This window comes from Coenobita brevimanus, chromosome 52 (genome assembly GCF_032717465.1).
Source record: "Coenobita brevimanus isolate Jiangsu-jjx chromosome 52, ASM3271746v2, whole genome shotgun sequence".
Lineage (NCBI taxonomy): Eukaryota > Metazoa > Arthropoda > Malacostraca > Decapoda > Coenobitidae > Coenobita > Coenobita brevimanus.
In genome coordinates this window covers 2,403,717-2,426,986 of record NC_137005.1, presented here as the reverse complement: position 1 = coordinate 2,426,986, position 23,270 = coordinate 2,403,717, and the positions used below count along the sequence as shown (strand labels likewise).

The following is a 23,270-nucleotide window of genomic DNA, read 5'->3' as shown; positions in this document are numbered from 1 at the left end:
CTTTAAAGAAAGGGGACGAGGAAGGAATCAGCAGTGAGGATCAAGGCATCACCAGGAGTTACTTTCCCGAATCCTGGCTCTGGGAACTGATCGCTATTCCGTAAGTGACTATCGTACAAGGGGGCCGTATTCCTGTCAGCTTAGTAGGGTTTGTAACATCTCTTCCTTGGCGACTTATTTTGCATACTGGTGCTGGGGAGGGAAGCCTTCATGTGGTGACATTGACGTAACCCCGTGGCTCCAATGCCCGGCTGTTAAAATAATTCTCCACTCCCTCCCACTTCCCCCGAAAGGTAGGTGGTAGACTGCAAAAGGACAATTTCAACCCACAGTCCATTGAGTTCACGTTTCCGATGAACCTTGGGCTACGGTTATTACCATTTTGCATACTACACTCAAATAATTCTCCTGTACTGTATCTGCACCTATCACAGTTCGACACCGATTGCATAAATACCACACAAGAGAAGACTAACTTTCTATATGCAGGAATAAATCGCTAAGGAAGAGGGGCCACGGGGTCCCTTTAGCTGACGAGAATACGAGCTAAGGTCTTCACTGCAATTTTTGAACATAGTTGGTTCACTGACACAGAAAAGTAGTTTGATATTATGGTTGTGGTAAGACTGAACATGTGAGAAGGGCTGATGTGGACAGCAGTTAGGAGAAGCTGCAAATTCATCTGAGAGAAACTGAATGGAAGAGAAAAGGAAATACAAAGGGGAATGCAGTAGAGTGATTGTGGTAAGAGGGGGTGGAATGCAGGGGAGAAGATGGGACAAGGAGGCGACGAAAAAAGTGTATTTAGGCAGTGTGGAAAAATGTATAGATGAAGAATGAAAAGAAGTCAAGTGATAGGAAGTGGATGAATGAGTCTGATGCAGTTACAGCATGAATGACACATAAATAGAGACTGGTTGCTCTACGGGGAAAGAGATAAATGTGCCTGGAGATAAATACTCAACAGATGATAAAGCAATTCTGGAATCTCATAGGATGCTGTTCTAAGAGTTTGTCACCTAAACTAGAGGGGGATCTGCTGATGATACTGCCCAACTAATGTTTTTCGTCAATGATTCTCTTTTCTGCCTAGCGAATTATAATACACAAGGCCTTACAGAAACCCGTTTAAGGAAGAGAACCATCAGGCACTATGCCCTTTGAACCAGCAGATAGAGGGAGATACCTAAAAACCAACCATTAGGATTGATTGTCTGACGGGTCCTTGTGAAGCTACATATGGAAAGGGGTACCCAAGACGTGAAGCCAGGATTGTGTGGGCTTGAATGGTGAATGAATTGGTGTGTGGCCCATTTCACTGAGCATACTGTTGGTCAGTTTTCCTACTATCTTAGTCTTTACTTTTCCTTGCTTCTGGACCCTTCCTCACCCCACCTGCAAGTTTAAAAAAGAGGTGGAATAATGATGATGATGATTAATAACTGATGAGGATGAAGATGGCGGATGACTATGACTGAGGACTAATGATGATGATGATGTACACATATATCTATACAGCTACTACGACACGCTGTATAAGCCACATAGTGTATAAGTTTTGTTGTGCAGGAAATCTGGTGAAGTGAGGCAGCCAGTGACCCTCCCCGATACCGTCACTCAGTGGGTGGGAGATGCTGTGTGTGTCAGGGATTCCTTCTTCCTGGCCGTCTCCTCTCAGGCCACCCTCACCACCTTCATCCCCTTCTTCGTCGACCTCACCCTCCCGCCCGTTATTAAGCAAGGCGAGGTTCTCAACGTCAAGATCTCCATTTTTAACTACCACACACAAGAACTGCCAGTAAGATCGTTTGTTCCTCTCTCTCGCTCTCTCTCTCTCTCTCTCTCTCTCTCTCTCTCCCTCAAACTGATTACTGGACCATGTTATTTGTCAAGTAGTATACAATTCAGAATGTGTTTCCTTATTATGATCAAACATAAGTTACAAGGAGTTCAGATCCATAACAGGCAGCTGAAGGTTTTTGATCACGTACGCTTGTAAAAATTATCAGTGTCAGCTTGCGCGAAAAAACCTGGCACTACAGACGATCGTAACTTCAAAATCCCAGAAAATTTTACCCAACGTTGATACAATTAACTTCTTACGGTGGCATGTTTACCTTTGCTTGACATTTCCTAATCATTGCTGTTAACATACTTATACTCAGGCGATGAATAAACCTCCCCAGATCATCATAAGCTACACTTATCATTTAGGATACCATGAGATTAACCCTGCCTGACACTTTTGCAATCAATTGTACGTCAGTCGGGGTTGTAGGCCAGGTGACGACCCTTTAATGTTCTTCACTAAACTCTGCTTACTTTTACTTGGCCTTAAATTGCCACCTCACCATCATGAATGCCGAGTTGTAACAGTAACACAAGAATATGATGTTCGCAATGGGGAGGGTGTTGAGCCGTAGTAGTGCCTTATTTCTGCCTCTGAGCTGCGGGAAATAAGCGGCAAGAGGACGAACATCTGAGCCAACTTGAGGTGAAAGGAGTATACTGTGGTCTACCCTTCATTCCCTGCACCTCGTAAGGGATAAAATGGGTCTCTCTCTCAGTGTTTACCTTTTAACATAATCACTGCAAGAGGGGAGTTGGAGAGGGACGCCTTCATGGGGTGGCACCGATTTATGCATGTGGATCCACTGACTGGTTATATAAACATCCCTCAATTCCCCTCCCTATTTCCCGAGAGGAGGAGGATTGGGATACAACTTGGGGACAACAACATCAAATACTACTACTACTACTACTACTACTACTACTACTACAACTACTACTACTACCACCACCACCACCACCACCACTACTGCTGCAGCTGTTACTACTAACACTACTGCTACCACTACTACTACTGCTACAGCTGTTACTACTGCCACTACTGCTACTACTACTACTATACGAGTATTACTACTGGTACTAACACTATTACTACTACTGCTTCTACTACTACTGCTACTACTACTACTGCTACTATTACAAATGTCTGGCAGTAGCAAAGATAAAATATAATAGTTGTCATTGTAGTCTCTGGATTGTGGACATAGATTTTAACCTCTTCACTACGAGAGGCCATCCCAGGACAGTAAGAAATCAAGTATACTCCTTTCACCTTAACCTGGCCCAGATTTTCGTCCTTTTCAAACCTATATGACGTGGCTCAGTGGCTGAAAAAGACAATGCTGTGGTTCTACATCCATTCCATTGCACTTCTTCGTGACCAGCATCATAGTCTAGTGTTTTCTTCGTGACTAGCATCATATTTTAGTGTTTGATCTCGTTACATCTCAGCATTCGCAATGGAAAGATGGCAATTTTAGGCCAAGTTGAAGTGAAAAGCGTATAGTTGTTGTAAAAATGAATGAAAGCAGATGGGAGTGTACGGTAAACATTAACCAAGTGACAGTGTTTGTGTTTTAAGATGGAATATATACCCAGGAGTGTCTATAGCAGCTGGTGTTATTGTTGTTGTTGATGTGGTGTGGTTGTTTTTGTTTGTATTTTGTTGTTTGTGTTGTTTATGATGTAGTTGTTGTTTCTGCTGCTACTGTTGTTAATGTTGTTGCTAATGTTATTGTTGTTGTTAACGTTGGTGTTAATGTTATTGTTGTTGTTAATGTTGGTGTTAATGTTGTTGTTGTTGCTGATGTTGATGTTGTTGTTGCTGTTGTTGTTGTTGTTGCCGTTTTCTTCCCAGGCTCATACGCACGTGAACTTGATTGACTGCGAGCTGAAGTTGCCTTTCTCCTGCAGTTACCATCCTTTAGGGGAAGGAGGAAGAAGTTCAGGGACGTTTGTATAGCCGGGCAGTGGATCCGCCTGAGTATGCTCGTGACCCCGCGTGAAGGCACCCCTCTCCAATAACATTTATAGGTTAATGAAGACAGCTTTTAACCCTTTGAGTGTGTAGGATTGTTTTAAATTGGAGTTAGTCTGACAAAATATCCAAGGGTACAGAGAGAGAAATAAGTATCCCTCTAAAGTTTGACGAATACATAGCTGAAAAATCGAACCATCTGAAACACCCACGACTTGTGACAGGACTTTCATTGTACTTCGCCAGTTGTAAATTTTCTTCAGAAAGAACTGGGAGGGGATTTTTTTCTTTCCACTTTCATTTTCCTTTTCTTTTTTTTTGTGTGTCAATAGCAGTAAAATGGGTTGATCTGGTCCTCCATTCCAGGTCACCTCAATACTGTCAGTGGACGGGGACTACGAGGTCAAAGGCATGGTGGACTTTGTGGGGGAGCAGCCGGACACACCTGGCCAGCGCAGCGTCTGTGTGCCGGCCAAGGACAAGGTCGTCCATACGGTGAAGATCATGCCAAACTTCCCCTTCCAGCCTCTAAACCTGACTGTGAGAGCGTTCGTTGACAACATGGCCGGATTGACATGCTTCAGTAACGAGACTCACCGGTATGTACTTTCTTTAAGGTTAAAGTCACGGCGCAGGGTTATTTTTTTCATCTAGTTTCTTTACTGAATTCATTTTGGTCAAACCGTATCTGCTTGTCTGTGTTCAGCTTTATAAATTACAAACCAGTATTGGAGTGTTGCGATCCTCAAGAGCAGTGGTTCTGAAACTCGGGGCCACAGTGCGTTTCTCAAGGGGTCATGGAGTAATCTTCGGCATCTGGAGTTACTGTACTCTTTTTACTTTAACTTGGCCTAAAATTCCCATCTCTCCATCGTGACTGCCAGTTTATAGGAATACACTGACACTAGATCATGCTGCTCTCACAAAGAAGTGCTACGGAAAATATGTAGACCCGGCAACATTGTCTCCTACTGCCACAGAGCTAAGTGAAATAAACTGCAAAAGGACAAAATTCTGGGCCAAGATGAGTAAAAACAGTATAGCGACAAAATTTCGTAATGATTTTTCTTAGACAAAACTTGTAAGGAATCCTCTTTCTGTTAACCATGTCGTGTGTAGGATAGTTAGAGACAACGCAAGATGAAATTCCTCCACTAGGAAGCGGCCCATTATTCAAGAACACATTTGGGGAGAGGAGATTCATGAAGGTTTGGGTGAGAATGGGACGCTACTCACTCATCAGCAGATTGGTTGAGTGGGTTTCTTGTCTCACCTGTCTCTGCAAAATGGTTATTTCCAACCCGCTGGGCATCAAATAAGAACAAAGTCATCAGTTCCTCGTGGAAGATGATCTCTGTTGTGCCACTGCTGTGTGATTCAAAGATACCCCAGTAGTAGAAAACTGGAATTCTTATCATACCAACAAGTTTTCAATTCATTTTAGAGGTTCTTTTATGTACATGTGACGCGTCTGTAATATTGCCTTGCCCGAACAGTTAAAATTTCTTATCTAACATGGTTTTTCGAGTGACGTGGGTCTGTCTGCTTTGTCAAAGTTAAGATGTAGATGGAAGCCACTGAATTTGCCATATTTTGTTCAGGGGTCACAGAGGGAAATGTTCGTGAAGCACTACTCTAGAAAATGATTTGAGAAAAATGCACCATAGTTATTCGCAGATCATTACGAAGCCTGGATGTATTATAGTGTATTTTAATAAAGTTGCCATACTGTACCTTTTCACCTTAACTTGGCCCAGATTTTCGTTCATTGGTACCTTATTCCACACAACTCAGTGGCAGAAAACGACAGTACCACGGTTCTCCATCCTTCCTCAGCACATTACGATTAGCACCATTATCTCCCGTTTAAGCCAGTGTTACAATTCAGCACTGAAGATGGAGAGAGAGAGAGAGAGAGAGAGAGAGAGAGAGAGAGAGAGAGAGAGAGAGAGAGAGAGAGAGAGAGAGGGTAATTTTAGGCCAAGTTAAAGTGAAAAGGATATAGGACAAACACTGCTTCTGTTCCGTGCTAACTGAGCCTCGTATTTTCAGGGAGGCATTAATTAAGCCTGTGAGGGTCATGCCTGGAGGGTTCCCAAGAGAAAGTACTCAAACCAGCTACCTCTGCCCTGGTAAGAAGACTAAGTGTGTAATAAATAATGCCATTTTTCTGAATTCATAATATATCATTCTGTCTCTGTATCCATGGTAAGGAAAATTCAAGACTACGGTATACAGGGCGAGCCAATTATAACAACCCTCCTTTTCCCCCTGCCCAGCGATTTTTCATGTGCAGAGGGGGTGGATTACTCATGTTATCAGTGTCTAACCTGCGTCATTTATTAATTTCCTTTTCCCACTGTCACACCCACGCCCGTACCAGCAGACTGAGCCATTCCATGTATAGGAGAACAGTGTAAGGTTATATATTTCTTCTTGTTTATTTACTGAACTTGGTTTTTGTCAAACAGTGTGCGCTTGTGATGCCCGAGTTCTGCTTTATAAATTACAAACTGCCAGTGAGTTTCTAGTGATGAGGGAAGAGTTATTTTAGGGTTAGGATGTATATACTAATGATACGAAAGGTTTAAGTGCATCTGTATGGTAAACTGTGGCTGTCTCCTCAGATATGAACGAAGAGGACACAAGGGTGCGTCGGATGGGAGTGAGTGTTGTAGACAGTGACGTTGTACCAAACTCCATGAGAGTCTGGCTCACTGTGTCCGGTGACCTTATCGCTGGGTCACTTGAGGTCAGTGTATCGTCCTCACTTTTCACTGTAAGATAAGAGATAAAACCAACTTGGAAAGATAAGATTCAGTCACTGTTTCGCTTACCAGACACTTCAGGGATCTCTCTCAGGGTCCATAAAATCTGTTATACTCCTCTTGCTCTTACTTGGCCGAGGTCTTCATCCTTTTTGCAGCTTATTTCATGAAGTTCAGTGGCAGAAAAAGATAATACAACAGCTCTACGTTCTCTCCACAACACTGCTTTCATGACTAGTAGCATATTTTGGTGTTCATCTATTGTGACAGCTCAGCATTCAAGGTGGAGAGATCGCAATTTTAGGCCAAGTTAGAGTAAAATGAGTATAGTTAAGCTACACAAAACTGGCTTCTTAATATTCATGATAGTACTTCCAAGCTGAATTTCCCTCACACCTGGCCATCATAATCTTACTCTTTCTTCCAGTAAAAATAGTAGTAGTAGGGATCTAGAAATGAGTGTACGGAAGTAGAAAGCATCCCTTCAGTTTCAGAATAAGATTTACCGCTACAGTGAGAGAAATATCTAAATCATCCTGCATAGACATACATAGGGAGACCAACCACAACAGGAGTACGAGAGTAGAAAAGCACATCCCTTCAGATTTTGGAAGCAAGATTTACCTCAAAGAAGAATATGGGAGAAAATCTAAATTGTTCTTCAAAGATACTCAAAGACCAACCAAGCTGACAGGGCAAATTACACCAACAGAACCTGGGCCAGCTGATCCGGATGCCTACGGGATGTGGCGAGCAGATCCTCCTGAACCTCGTCCCCAATATCTACATCCTCTCCTACTTCAACGCCAGCAGGCAACACCTCCCACGGGAGACCAGGGAGAAGCTCATCAACTACATACGAGACGGTCAGTGCCAAAATATAGAGAGACATAAGCAAAAATTCGACAACACTTCTCTGCTGGTAGTTGCCTCGGATGGCGTTACATGAATTACTTTTTTATGTGATTGCAATAGGAAACCGACAGCTAAGGAGAATGAGAAGAAAGGATAAAGGATATTCTTTGTTGCTCGGGAAAGCATGTGAAATGTGGAAGGGGACACAGTGCTGGCAGAGGATTGTTAGCGAACTATTGCTCACGGCTGTACATCACCCTGGGTTTGCGTTAAAAGGTTTCATTATGCAGGAAAGTTTTGCATAAGTTGAAAATTTATGTCAGATATGCTTTGATATTTACACATAATCAATATACATACACTGTGCAGATGTACGGCAAATAAAACACTCTGTACACACTATACTATCGTGATAAATATACCATACACACTGCTATACTGAAAATAAACATCCAGTACGCACTGCATTAAGCAAAGAAATTAAGCATACTTTGCACACTTTAAATCCTTTCTTTATACTGCAGTTGAATTTCCGAAACTTGAGATCTGCTTAACCCAAGAGCTTCCGGACCGAGGTAGTATTCACCACGACAAGACAATGTTCCTACATAAAAGGAACAATAACATCACCTCAAAAATCACCTTGCACAAAGCTTCTTCAAACTTACTTACACACACAAGAATAATTTCATACATAACACAGAATATCTACTCTCCTAAAAAAAAGAAAAAAAGCCATCACACTTCATTCCGGAAAGATATGATTCTCTTACTTACCCACGTCTTCCATTAATCCTTTGAATCCCAGAACATGCCCGTATAAGGTCAGTTTGTTCTTGCTACCTCCAGACGATTTTGTTCACCTAGGGCAAGACCTCTCGTATCGCAGAGGTTAATGAGGCCTATATCTAACCCCTCCAGTTCGAAAAGGCAAAGGTAAATATAATCGTCTTGATGTAGCAAAATTAATAAGAGGATCACGCCATCGGATTCAAGGGATTAACCAGCCTTTCCCTTCTACATAGACTCTCTTCAAATCCCAGACACACCCTAGATACAAATACTCAGAGTAGGAGGGACATTTTATAGGGAAGAAGTACAGAAGGTTAACATGTAAACACGGAGGAGTAAAGCCCTTCCCTCCCCCCTTATCAGGCTACCAAAAGGAACTGAAGTACAAGCATCCCGATGGCTCCTACAGCGCCTTTGGCAAGAGGGATAAATCCGGCTCTACCTGGCTTACTGCGTTTGTGCTCAAGTCTTTTGTTCGTGCCAGTCAATACGTCAAGGTGGGTGTGGACTGGAATTTTACGCTGGTGATTCTCTCTCTCTCTCTGTCTGTCTGCCTCTCTCTCTCTTTCTTTCTGTTTACATAAAAACTGAACGGTATTTCATCCAGATCTCAGCTCAGCGATCAGTAGCACATGTCATATTTAGAACTCCCAGGTGTTCATGTAGTGTAACTTAAAATGCAAAGAAGTGACGGGAAAGGCCAAAATAATATAACAGCCGATTACAGGGACTTTTCCAATAAATCAGTAATGAAATATCAATTAACGATGTATTGACATTTCTTTGCATTCGCTTCTGAGCACCTTATGTATTTTTAATGTTCATACCTGGTCGTTCTCCCAGGTGGACAAGCGACACATAAAGGAAGCTAAGAGGTGGCTCCTGACGCAACAGAGACCAGACGGCTGCTTCAATTCTGTGGGCAAAGTTCACCACAAAGCCATGAAGGTGAAGTATTGGACAGAGCCACCATCACCATCATCATCATCAACGTCACTGTCATTTTCATCATCATCATCAACGTCACTGTCATTTTCATCATCATCATCATCATCTTCATCATTTTCATCTTCATCATTATCACCACCCTAACCACAAAGCTACAGCATGATTTACCCCCATCGCTACAAGTGTTGGTACTGGAGAGGGACGCTGTCACACTGTTACCTTGACATACCCGAAGGTTGGAGCTCCCCTGATATACCTATGTCCCCCATCTCCTTCCCCATATCCCTTATAGGAGGATGGTGCTGAAGTGATCGGTTTTCTGCCTTCTACTGAATTCGTATCTAGGCGGGGCAAGGCCAACAACAACAACAGTAATTTCTGCACCATGGCCTTGGGATCCAATTCTGGATTCCTTCAGTGCTACTTGGTTCTTCCGTTTCCAGGCTGTCCCTACGAGTATTTGCTTCCTCCCCCAACCAGGTCTTTGCATGCTTTATGTTGCTCACAGTGGAAGGGCCACAGTCCTGGGCCTCTGCCTCAGTGATGCTGATTCAGTTCCCCAGAGCTGAGGTGGGCTGTTACATAGGCAGTGTGTGCTAGTCACTTGCCGGTGGTTTTTACAGCTTGCCAGACTTGTCTGCGATGCTGTTCAACAAGAGTCATCCCTGCTGGAAGCTATGGGTAGAAAGGTGACCTACATTCACCGCCAAGCTATTTGGTTGCTTCCCTGGCTCCTAAGATTCTCTAGGCTTTTCTGCTCATGGAGTTTCTAGCCTCTTGGTCGAAGTCAAAGCCAGGTACTTTGGCAGTCTACTTGCTGTTACATATGGTGCTCAGGTGACTTGAAGTTTGTGTGGCTGTTGTCAAGGCTCGTCGTCAGGCGTGACTTACCTGGAACCGCCACTCCAACCTTCTTCTTGGAGAGTGATAATGCCGCCTTGATGCAGAGTGCCCTCGTACTCCTCTGTCAACGAAGGGGAAGGTTTGGTACACTTGCTGCACTAACCTGTCCTTTGTTAGCGCCTCCTTCCACGCCTGGAGGTTCTTGCAGGCTCTTCACATCATCATCTCTCTCAAGCCTCACTTTGTATGAATCCTGGTTTATGGCATCCTGGCCCTGTTTGAACACCTCCTGCAAGGGGAGCAGGTGGTCTGCCCTCAGTGGGTGACCTCCCATGTAAGGCACCAGGTCCATGAGATTGCTGATGTGGGCACGGATGTGGGCCTTTCAAAATGAATGACTGGTGTATAAATTTTGATAAACAGATTACTGCTTAGCCATGGGGGATAACTATTGTTTTGTATATTTACCATTATAATTATCATGACATGCATGAACTGGTTTGATACTTTTAGTGTGTTTTTCCCTTCATCTGCAGTAAGCAGAAAGTCTGGCGCTGGAGTGGGACTAATAAAATAAGTCAGCGAAACTGACCGATTATACAAACGTTCCTCTCCTGTCTCCCAAAAGGAGGAGGATGGATTGCGGAAGGAACGGGAGCTTCTGCCTGCGGTCTACTGGGCATATGTTCAGATGAGCCAGTGGCAATAACAGCAACAAATACCGCCGCACCAACAAGCAGAAATTCTGTATACTATTTTTTCCACTCACGCAAATTTTCCATGTACAGTAAATACGGTATCCCTTCTGTGAGCACTGGTTTATGTTACTTAGGCCTTTCTTCATGTGGCAACACATACTTTAGAGAGATACGTGTGTTTAGCACCTTGATTTATATTTTAAGAGTAGGTGCGTGTATGTTCTAAGGAGCAGCATGTGTAAAGTAAGACTGTGACAGTAAAGAGTGCATGATGTATCTAGGCAGGATATTGCAATCTGCGGTGCTAGATATGGAACATGGTGTATCATGTTCTAGTATTCTCTGTTGTTTGATGTGTCTGACACCAACACTATCCTGGTGGCAGGGTGGCGTGGATTCCCCGTCTCCGGTACCCCTGACTGCTTACGTGGTCAACTCTCTGGTGGATGCTGGGGCGACTCCTGAGCTGGACAGTGCTGTGAACTGTCTCATTGCCACGCCTGACGTCGGCTTCTATTCCATGGCTCTCAAGGCCTACGCTCTGACCCGCACCGGTCATCCTCAAGCAGATGAACTGATTAATAACTTACTGGAAAATGTTGACATCGAACTGGCAAGAGTTGATGCAGCTGGAGAAGGTAAACACACACTTTGTAATCAGATTTTGGCTAGGGTGGTATTCTGTATTTTTCTGCTCCAACTTGGTCAAAAATTTCCATCCCCCCACCTGTGAATGCTGAGCTGTAGCAGTAGATTAACACCAGACTATGATTCTACTCACTACGAAGTGCTATGGAAAGGATGTAGAGCTGTAACATAATCTCATTCTGTACAAGAGGTTACCGGGTCAATAATTCAGGTAGATATTGCCTTATAATATGAGTTTTTTTCTCCTTCCCTTTCCACACCCACACACACCCACACACACACACACACATACCCACACCCACACATAGTCACATACACCCCCCCCACACACACACATAGTCACATACGCCCACACATACACCCACCCACCCACCCACACCCACACCCACACACACTCTCTCCCACACCCACACCCACACCCACACACACTCTCTCCCACACCCACACCCACACCCACACCCACACCCACACACACTCTCTCTCTCTCTCTCTCTCTCTCTCTCTCTCTCTCTCTCTCTCTTATTTTTGACAGTCTGTGATCATTAGGTACTGTCAGCCTGCATATCATACTATACAACGCTGTCAGCAACAATACAGGAAAGTCAAACACGTCCCATCTTCATCACGTCTCAGAAATCATCATAAAAAAATTGATAGCTTGCATTCCACTCCTCTGTTTAAGATTTAAGTATAATTACGATCCTATAATATGCAATACTGTTTAGAAAGCTCTCTTGTATCTTTCTGCTTCTCAGTTAATTTATTTCTCTGGAATATTAACATTGTATTATCTATTATTCGTACAAGCTCCAGATAAAAAAAAACATTATTAATAAAAGGATAAAGCGGTGGCATAAGGAAAATAAATCGCTAAGGAAGAGATATTTAGACAAAGTCTGTCCTCATCACAAAATATTAAACAAGGGGATGATGTAGTTTAATAAGGAACATAGTTGGAATAAATAAGGAATAACGTAATCAGGAAAATCAATCGCTAAGGAAGAGATGCTAGACAGTCTTAGCTGATGAGATTACTACCTTATATATAAAGTAAGTCCCAGTTACATTTTGCCTTTCTGTTGCTTTATCCATTAAGACCTTGGTAAATTACATGGGATGATGATGATGATGATGATGGTGATGATGATGATGACTAAGATATCGATATGATGACATATATATAACAATGATAATGGTTATGATAATGATAATAATGACGATGACGATAATAATGATAATAATAATGATGACGTGTGGACAGATGCTGACATGGGGGTGGAGGTGGAGAGTGTGTCCTACCTCCTGCTGGCGATGCTGCACCAACAGGACATCACCAAACTCTACCGCGCCGCCGCCCTCGTCAAATGGCTCATCCGTCAGAGAAATGGCCAGGGAGGATTCACGTCCACTCAGGTGCGCCACTCTGTACCGTCAGTGTCAAAAGTTGTGTCAGATGGAGGTACAGGTGGGAGGGGGACAGTGGTTGGCCATGTGGAGAGGATGGAAGAGAGTTTGACATGAATGTATGTGAGTGAGGTGGAAAGATTGACTGGGGTGTATGTGATTGAGGTGGAGGGGGAGAGAAGGAAGGGGAGACCAAGGATGAGATGAAGGGATGGGGAAGGAGGGATTGACTAGGAGAGTGTATGTGAGTGAGGTGGAAAAGGAGAGAAGGACGGGAAGACCAAGGATGAAACGGAGGGTTGGGGATGTAGACACTGACTATGAGAGTGTATGTGAGTGAGGAGGAGGAGGAGGAGGAGGAGGAGGAAGAGGAGAAGGAGGAGGAGGAAGAGGAGGAGGAGGAGGAGGAGGAGGAGGAAGAGGAGGAGGAGGAAAAGGAGGAGGAGGAGGAGGAGGAGGAGGGGGAGGAGGAGGAGGAGGAGAAGAAGAAGACCAAGGATGAGATGGAGGGATGGAGGAGAGACTGACTAGGAAAGTGTACGTGAGTGAGGTGGAGGGGGAAAGGAGAAGGAGGAGACAGAGAATGAGATGGAGGGATGGAGTGGAGAGATATATGAGAGAGAAACGTTTGAGTTGGAAGAAGAACAGCCATGTGGTGAGGATGGAGAAGGAGAGATTGACTAGGAGAGTGTATGTGAGTGAGGAGGAGGAGGATAGGAGGAGGGGGAGACCAAGGATGAGATGGAGGGACGGAGAATGAGAGATTGACCAGGAGAGTGTTTGTGAGTGAGGTGGAGGGGGATAGGTGGAGGGGGAGAGCAAGGATGAGATGGAGGAATAACGTGGAGAGAGATATGACAGAGGGGTGTGAGAGCTAGAAGGAGGGCAGTCAACTGGCATAGACCGGAGCGACGTGGAGACGATTTGTTTGTGGCTACCCTTTACGGGATTAAGGCGTCTAACAACAGATAGATTTTTTGTAGTAGATCCAGGTACAGTCGGAATCAAAAGTTGTCACAGGAGTCAGTGGTAATGGAGATGAGTTACTTCTGCCTTCGCTGTTTCTTGGCGTCTTTTTGAGCCTTACAGTACTTCCTCCTCTACAGACTCTCAGACACGACTCTTGACCCACACTGTACCTTAGCCCCTTGATGCTCGTGATTTTTTTTTTTTTTTCATTTATTCTTCCTTCATAGACTTTTTTTTTAGTCTTTCTCTGAGCGTTCCAGTTCGAAAAAAAATATCCTAAGCCACATAAAATCACCTGAAGGCATTGTGAAGGAAATTAAAGAAAATATTTAGCTTTAAGAGGTTATTCCCTTCACCCTGAGCACATCATTTATATCTTATTTATTATTTATTATCGGGTATTTATTCCACATGATTTCCCTCAGCTGACATTATTCATATTGGATGGGTTAGATAAAGTTGTTAATATTTTTCCCACAGGAGGTCTCCCCTGAATTTAATGAAGTCCGCCTGAGCTAGCAAGAATAAACAAAAAATATGTCTGGGCAGAAGAGGGTGAAAATCTACATTGTCAAAATAAGTAAACACAATGGATTAAGGGCAACTGCAATATTAATGGTACACGAGTTTGATCATTCTCCCGTTTTTGTGTATTTTTTTGGTTTCTGGATGCTGCTTCACCTTATCTCCTACGTGGGAATAAAGGTGATGGATGATGATTAATGATGGTGATGGATGATGATTAATGATGGTGATGATGATGATGATGACGATTTTTGATGGCGATGACGATGATGATGGTTACGGTTAAGTGTGTTCATATGCCACTGACGGCCTATAAGATGCTTCCCAGAAATCTAAGACCCATCCATCTCGTGCAGTTAGACACGTGGGTCAAAAACTGTATAATCCATATGCAATCTACGTTTTAATATAAACGTCTACATTTGGTGGTAGGTGGTAGCGACTATCATCCATTCACCTGATGCTGTGCTGCCTATTTCTTCCTTCACCTTATCCTTTTCTTTTTCTGCCCTCCTCTCTTCTATTTCTGCCACCCGTCCTGTCACTTTTTATTACTCTTCATTCCACTTCAGGTGGCCCTACACTGAGTGACAAGTTTAATGGCTTTCTGTAACCCAAGACCACCATTTACCACACTGGTTGGTAATCATATAGCTAAATAACAGAGAGATATGGAACCTACATTGGTGCCCTTGTTAACTGAGTGGAGAGACGCAAGTGCGGCGTCCATCCGGGAACGAAACCTCCACACTCTTTCCGGCGCCTCTCCAAATCGAGGCGCTGTACACTGCAAGAGTACATCTGTTCACTGCACGAGACAACCCTTCATGGAGGGTTGCTTGCCTGCGATTAATGGGTCTACACTGCCAGACAGTCTGAGTTTATTCAACAGCAACTAATATCTACATTCCATCATATACCGCAAACATTGTCATATAATGTCAGTTTCTTTTTTATTACTCTTCTTCCTACATCACGTGGCGCTAGTCTACACTGAGTGACAAGCCTCATGGTTTTCTGTAACCCAGGATATCATTTACAACTGGGTATTGAGGCACCTAGTGTGGTGTCCCTGCTAACTGGATGGGGAGACGTAAATGCGGTGTCCATCCAGGAACCAAACCTCCACTCTGTTCCTGAAGCCTCGCTGTGGTGAGGTGCTGTCAATAGCAAGGCATCATCGGTTCACTGCACCGAATGACCCTGTGCGGACGATTACTTTCCTGTGATTGATTGGTTTGCTCAGCCAGACAGACCGGGGTTAATCAGCAACATTCTGTCATATTCCGTCTACAATTTATATTTCATCCTAACCCGCCAGGGTACTGTCATGGCTCTGGAGGCCCTCACTGCCTTCTCTGCTATGACCATCCGACCAGACCTCAACCTCGTCGTGACTGTGGATGCAGCTGGGCCGAGGAGACACGACTTTGACATCTCCTACAGAAACAGACTCCTGCAACAGAAGGTTAAGCTCCCAGCCGTCGCAAGCAACATCACATACAAGGCGCAAGGGAAAGGATGTGCTGTGATCCAGGTCGGTTTTTTTGCTGTGATTTTACGTTTGACGATTCTGGTAAATATCTCAGGTTTAAAAAATGATAGAAGCTTCTGGTAAGTCTCCAGTTATTCCCGACAGCTGGTCTGAGTGTAATGACAAACACCAAACAATTACATTTCCGCCTGAACACGTTTATCACTTACTAAATTTGGACATCAGCCGTGAGACGGCAAACATCACACTCCTCCAAGACCATACGAATTTTACACTAAGAATTCACATTGGCACATAACTTTGTTACTCTCCCAAACTAAAGCGGTACTGTTACTTAATTTTTCCCGAACATCTTTTGTCTGTGCCTTGTTACACCATTCAGAATTTTTTTCATTCATAATTGAACCGTATGATACATACATATATATATATATATATATATATATATATATATATATATATATATATATATATATATATATATATACAATGTTTATGTATTTATGTATGTATGTTTGTACTATTAGTGTCAGATAAATCCAGGGATATAAGGTAAAAAAAAAAAAAACAAGGGCTACATCTGTTTTATAAGTAAAATGTATATGTATGTATCTTCATGTCAAAATAGAGTGAGGTAATATATGAATGAGAGAACAGTGACCTGTATATGAGCAGTGTGCATCATAGTCACCCTGCAGCACTGTGTCAAGAGATGAGGGGAGCGATTCTGGAGCATTTTCCTCCTTTTTGACAGACTGTGATGACGTGATTCTGTTGGATTCTTGTCCTCCTTGACAGTTTGTGATAGGTGATTCTGGTGCCTTTTTGCCCTTCTTGGCAGATTGTAATGAGGTACAGCTCAGTTAACCCACGTCCCAACGACGCTTTCACTCTGGATGTCAAGACTTCCACTGAACGCGACCGCGCCTGCATAACCAAGCGCGTTTCCGTTTGCGCCACCTACCTCCTCTCAGACGGTCCCTCCAACATGGCTATCATTGAGGTCAACATGGTCTCGGGTTACCTGCCTATGAAGGATGACTTGGAGACGGTGATCGCGAAGCAAGGCGCAGTCATCAAGAGATATGAGGTGGATGACGAGAAAGTGGCATTCTACATTGGGGAGTTCACCAGCAAGAAGGAACTTTGTGTGTCGTTCCGGGTGGTGAGGCAGATTGATGTGGAGAGGGTTCAGCCAGCCACAGCCGCCGTCTATGATTACTACAACCCCAGCCTTATCCTTACCCAGGTGAGTTTCCCTGCCTACTTTGTTTCTCTGTAGGTGGTGGAGCGGGACGCCTTAATGTGGTGGTGTCGACACAACTGGGTGGTGGAGCTACCCGGTTGTACAAACTTCCCTCTACTCTCTCCCTATCCCCCTCAGAGATCGATGGTGAGCTGCAGGAGAGGGATAACTTCAACCTGCTGTCCACCGGGTTCACGTTTTAGATGAACCTACAACAACAAAATGATCGGATCTTGAATTTGGCTCTCTATTGTATTTTGTTTTTCTCTTGGAGGGAACTGTTGGCGGGCTCATGGCCTTTGGTTCCTTCTTCCTCACATAAAAAAAAAAAAAATGCTATTACTTCGTCTGCTACTACTACTACTATTATTACTACTACTACTTCTAATACTATTTATTTCTCTAACCTCCACTATGGTTAGTCCCTCTATTTTTTCTAACCTCCACCAAGGCTAGTTCCCTTATCCACTATATTTTTCTAACTCTTACCAGTGCTCGTTCCCCTACCTAAACTTTCACCCACTATGAATAGGTCCTCAGATTGTTTGCTGCCCCTCCCGCCTCCCTCCCTCCCTCTCTTTCTCTCTCCTCTCTTTCTGACAGCGTACACACTGTTATCTTAATGCGTTAGGGGTGCTTCAAAATATAGCAGATTTTCCGGTACAGTTGATTCTGTAAAATGAGGAAACAGCCTAATTTTACGGCGTACAATGAAATTAACTGGAAACTGTCTGTAATTTCCTGTCAACTTAATTGTAAAAAGAAGCAAAAGGAAGTTATAACCAGGACTTACTAAACCAGATATTCTTCCTCATCCACTGCAATTTTATTATTATTATTATTATTATTATTTAGATTCTTTATTCATGATTCAGAACAGTCTCTAACTCTCTGGAGGACATTATCACTTAGTCAAGCAGGAAGGGTGCATGAAAACAAAGGTACACTGACACTTACAAGGGACAACCACGGCAGCTTGTTTAATCTAAAGCAGTTCCCCATTCATTAGCTACTTTCTTACGTATTCTTTGGTGATTTACATGCTCTGTTTTCTCCTGTGTCGCTAATGTTCCTGCCCCCTGACTACGAATGGTCTTTCATAAGCTGAGGATAAACTGTTTGGCGGTAGCAGGAATAGAAGTGAGGGTGGACTACATGATGTGGTTTAAGGATTTTTTTTTTTTTACCATTCAGGCTGGGAGATAATACGAAATTTACAAACTGTGAGAGTCTTAATATAACTAAAACACACACACACACACACACACAAACTCGTATAATATTCAAGGGGCTAACCAGACATTGCCCCTCGATAACATTACATGATCACACTTAGCTTATGGGGTTCCAACTACATTTACACGGCAAGACCATCGCTAAGACATTGCGATAATTCAGTGGTTAATATTTTAAGTTGCCTTTTAATCATTCTGTTTTCCCATTAAGCCCACAGAAAAAACAAAAAAAAAAATTGCGTGCTGACTTTCCACTAATATTTATGGTGATTTGGCTGCTCCCCCAGTGTAAAAAGAAACAATTATCTTCCCGGTTTTGTCTGAAGAAAATTAACAACTGGCGGAATACAATGAAATCCCTCTCTACCACTGTGTATTTCAGATGGTTTGATTGTTCCGCCATGTCTTCGTCAAATTTTGGGAAGCGACAGTACGAAGTATTTTGAAAAGTTGCAATATTTTCGAGTACGTCCCTAAATTATAATGGCAACTGTAGTAAAGGCAATTTCCTGTAATTTTTCCCCTATACTCTTGGCACTAGTGTTAATGTGACTCTTTATTTCCTATTTCAGATGTACAGCCTGCCGTCTTCGGATGAGTGCCTGAGAATTGGTTAGTGGGTAGGTAAGGCGGGTGTGAGGCAGGTGGTGGCAGGGGTAGTAGGTAGGGAGGGTGAGGCAGGTGGTGGCAGGGGTAGTGAGTAGGTAGGGTCGAGGTGAGGTAGGGTGGGGGTGAGGTTGGTGTAGTGATGGGAAACGGTTTTTTTCTGGTTCATGTTAAAAAAGAAAAACGCGTTTTTTTTAATATATTTTTTATTTTATTTTTTTTTTATTTTTCCTAATTTCACGGTACTAATATTTGATTATTCTTATACCATTTTCTGTGTCAAAAGTTCATATTGTTCGGGTCAGACATTGGTCAAACATTGTGAAATTCCTGGAAAGAGTAATAATACAATAAAAGTTTCCCCTGTAACCTGTTTGAACTGTGCTGACAAGGTGTTTATGTATTCCAAAATTTGCAAGAAATTAACCAAGTTTTCTACTCCACGTTAGAGGAGGCAGCATAGCCAGGAGTCAGGACTAGAACTTCTAATGAGTCTGACCTTCAGGCTTGATAACTGACTGCCTTAAACCTTGTAACCACAGTGAAATTTCTTTATTCCTTTCTTAATTCTTGTTCTCATGACTGTAATTATTTGATAATACTGCTTCAGCCCAAGGCTCAAGCAGTACAGTTAAGTATATCCGTAGTTCAAATGGTTCTAATTCTATTACACATAAACTAGATTGGGTTAAGGAACTCTTATATTGCTGTAAATTCCTGTAAAAAACTTTAAAAGAAATATTTTTGCCTATTGATAAAACAGTTTTTACTAAAAAAAAGAATGCTTTTTTTTTTTTTTCCCATCACTAGGTAGGTGGTGGCAGGCGTTGTGGGTATGTAGGGAGGGGGTGAGGTAGGTGGTGGCAGGGGTTGTGGGTATGTAGGGAGGGGGTGAGGTAGGTGGTGGCAGGGGTTGTGGGTATGTAGGGAGGGGGTGAGGTAGGTGGTGGCAGGGGTTGTGGGTATGTAGGGAGGGGGTGAGGTAGGTGGTGGCAGGGGTTGTGGGTATGTAGGGAGGGGGTGAGGTAGGTGGTGGCAGGGGTTGTGGGTATGCAGGGAGGGGGTGAGGTAGGTGGTGGCAGGGGTTGTGGGTATGTAGGGAGGGGGTGAGGTAGGTGGTGGCAGGGGTTGTGGGTATGTAGGGAGGGGGTGAGGTAGGTGGTGGCAGGGGTTGTGGGTATGTAGGGAGGGGGTGAGGTAGGTGGTGGCAGGGGTTGTGGGTATGTAGGGAGGGGGTGAGGTAGGTGGTGGCAGGGATAGATTTAGCACCTTCAGTCCAACGGCGTCTTTTCTGATAACTAATTTTTCATTAATAGCTACCTGACATTTGCTTCAGCTTAAGAGAGTGCCAGGGTTGCGAAAGGATTAATGAGGGCCGTATCTTACCTCTCTAGTTTGAAAAGGTGGAGAAAACAATAATGATATGAAAACTATGGGATTTAAGCGGCTCAGAGAGGTGTGTAAGTCTGATGCATATGGTAAGCAATGGACGTGGAGCACAGGAGCTATGAGGATTAAGCAAGTAGCAGGAAATTACTTGCTGGGTATCAGTAGTGTCAATAATTTCCTTTAAAAAACCTGCCGTTCATGTTTATGATATATTAAACAGCATTTTTTGTGGTTTTCATGAATTTAATTACTGATAATCTGTGACTTGCCAGTATGTCTGTTTTCCTCTGGAGTATTTCTAGAGAATTATTTCATTCATAAAATTGCATCATAAGTATATTGCAGTATTTATTTAACCCCTTTGTCCAAGAAATTTATCCTAATCTAAATAAAATCAACAGCTTCAGTCACAATACCAATAATGCTGTCATTCTGATGGGATATAATCTTCATAACATTACTGAATATTAATATTACTTACACTTTTGTAGTTCTTTGCACACCTAGCTTGTAAGAGAAGGACACTTCCGAAATTTGTAATAAATTTCGTTATGATCCATGCATACTGATTTTTCTATCATTGGAATTCCTTATTATACCCATTCCTACTTGTCTGTCATTGACACCCTTTCTCTAATGTTGAGATTTTAAGAGAATGCGTTTGTGTTCTTACCAAACAGTAATTTTAGATACGGGAACACATATAGGAGGGGGCACGATCAGTCAGCCAAAACCTAAGGATTATCACACACAAGATGCTTCACTCTAGTGACGCTTCATATAGTGCTCCCCTTTATCTTCCTGAGGATATTTACAGGCAATTTGCTTCACTCTAGCCAAGCCCCACAAGGGTGCTTCACGGTAGCTCCCTGGCAAATTTTACATGCTGCTTGTTCCACACGGTGTGTTACTTTAGTGATAACCTACCTGGTCCCGCATCTACCTGACAACATTAATTTCTTGTTATTGTCTCTTTCTAACCCTCTGATGTAATAAAAAGCAACATTTGCAGTATCTTTAGACACCTTTATAATTAGACGGAAATGTAAGTTAAAGTACCAATGAAGAAGTGGTAAGAGACCTCTTCCCTATATGAAATCTTGCTATGAGACATCAGATGTTTTTTAAGGAGAGAAAGGTGATATTGTTGCATTCTCCAAAATTTGCCACTTGCTAAGCATAATGTGTGTGTGTGTGTGTGTGTGTGTGTGTGTGTGTGTGTGTGTGTGTGTGTGTGTGTGTGTGTGTGTGTGTGTGTGTGTGTGTGTGTGTGTGTGTTTGTGTGTGTGTGTGTGTGTGTGTGTGTGTGTGTGTGTGTGTGTGTGTGTGTGTGTGTGTGTGTGTGTGTGTGTGTGTGTGTGTGTGTGTGTGTGTGTGTGTGTGTGTGTGTGTGTGTGTGTGTGTGTGTGTGTGTGTGTGTGTGTGTGTGTGTGTGTGTGTGTGTGTGTGTGTGTGTGTGTGTGTGTGAGAGAGAGAGAGAGAGAGAGAGAGAGAGAGAGAGAGAGAGAGAGAGAGAGTCATCACCAGCATCATCTAAACATCACCACTACTACCGAGACGCAAGACACTTTTATCACCCATATCCAAACACCACCATCACTACCAATCAGAAACCACCACCACCACCTTCCGCTACATAAGGTAAGCCATACAAGCCCGGTGGTCTGAACTATTTAATCGCTCGTGTAACATTCTTGGGCTGAAAATGTCTGATCTTCAAAATCGGCACAGTATCGCGTTTCTCCCAGTCTGAGGAAGAACTACAACACCTTGCAGTTGTGTTGATGGTCGTGTGTAGTCAGATGGGGGACGGGAATGGAACTGACTAATAAACAAAGAGACATGCTTACCTGAGCTCCCAACCAGTCTAATTTCATGTAACAATTATTTAGTATTCAGGGTGCAAAAGTGACCCAGTTCCGTCTGATAGAAAACAAACAGACTACAGTTCTCCACGTGCCACTCCTGAGATTGTTATTAACGCCGAATATTGCGCGTGCCGTTCTGTCAACTGAAACACTTAAACCCTTCAGCCCGAGCAATGGCACTCAGTTTTGGCGAGAGTTTTCGAAATGAAGCGATTAGAGATAACCTTCATTTGCTTCTTCGCTAGAAAAAGTCTCCAAAAAACTGATGAATGATTCTAAAAGTAACACAAACAGATCGAAAATATACATCATCGGATTCAGAGGGTTTTTAAGTTGGATGGTTTAGCCTGTGGAATGGAAAGGAGAACATCGAAGGCCTGAGTGATTAGTGACAATGCGTGACCCAAAGCAGTGGACACTTTGACGATAGCTACCTCCGCCAACGAAACTGCGAGGAAGTTATTTATTCACCCTTGTTTGTCTGTTTGTCATACAAGATCTTAAAAAAAGGTTATTAATCGATTTCAATGAAATTGTATGGATATGTGGGTCATGGGTTAAGGAAGAACTGTTTAAATATTGGTGGTGACCTGAGTCCGAGTCCCGGTTCTTTTTTTTTTTTTTTTTTTTGTCTGTTTCTTTGTCTACTAATTCTCAAAAAGTTATTGATGGATTTCAATGAAATTTTGTGGATATGTGGATCAAGGGCCAAAGACGAATTGATTAAATTTTGGTGATAATCTGAGTTGTCTGGTCTAGGAACTGGTGGAGCTATGCGCTCTCTGAGTGTTGTCTACTTGTTTCTCTCTCTCTCTCTCTCTCTCTCTCTCTCTCTCTGTGTATGTGTGTGTGTGTGTGTGTGTGTGTGTGTGTGTGTGTGTTTGTTTGTTTGTTTGTTTTCCCCTTTCTGTATATTGCTCCTGCCCATTCCACTTATAACAAGGAGGAGCACTCACTGAGTGCAAAACCCTTGTCTAATGGTTGGGCTTAGGCCCAACCATTTGACTTTGTTTTGCTGTGGCCTTCACCTTGAACCGATTGTTCTCTAAATCGAATCATTTAACTCTCATCTGACCCTCAACACTACCACCAGCTTTGGCCTAAATCGAATCAAAACTGGCTGAGTTTACATATGTTCTGTGACTTTGATCTCTG

The 23,270-nt window shown here is 43.1% G+C and overlaps 1 protein-coding gene across 1 annotated transcript in view; it reads left to right on the top strand.

Annotated features, from left to right (window-relative positions):
• Window positions 1–18,869, top strand: part of LOC145400437 (pregnancy zone protein-like) — a 53,054-nt gene extending 34,185 nt beyond the window's left edge. Inside the window, exons 15-28 of the mRNA XM_080272951.1 lie at window positions 1–100; window positions 1,570–1,798; window positions 4,193–4,425; window positions 5,879–5,958; window positions 6,454–6,578; window positions 7,307–7,460; window positions 8,605–8,738; window positions 9,085–9,189; window positions 11,116–11,368; window positions 12,640–12,837; window positions 15,305–15,369; window positions 15,598–15,813; window positions 16,613–17,020; window positions 18,825–18,869. The exon at window positions 1–100 is cut by the window's left edge and continues 49 nt beyond it. Of these exons, the coding sequence (XP_080129077.1) occupies window positions 1–100; window positions 1,570–1,798; window positions 4,193–4,425; window positions 5,879–5,958; window positions 6,454–6,578; window positions 7,307–7,460; window positions 8,605–8,738; window positions 9,085–9,189; window positions 11,116–11,368; window positions 12,640–12,837; window positions 15,305–15,369; window positions 15,598–15,813; window positions 16,613–17,020; window positions 18,825–18,869 (2,345 nt within the window). The remainder of the gene's footprint in view (window positions 101–1,569; window positions 1,799–4,192; window positions 4,426–5,878; window positions 5,959–6,453; window positions 6,579–7,306; window positions 7,461–8,604; window positions 8,739–9,084; window positions 9,190–11,115; window positions 11,369–12,639; window positions 12,838–15,304; window positions 15,370–15,597; window positions 15,814–16,612; window positions 17,021–18,824) is intronic.
• Window positions 18,870–23,270: the final 4,401 nt, after the last annotated feature.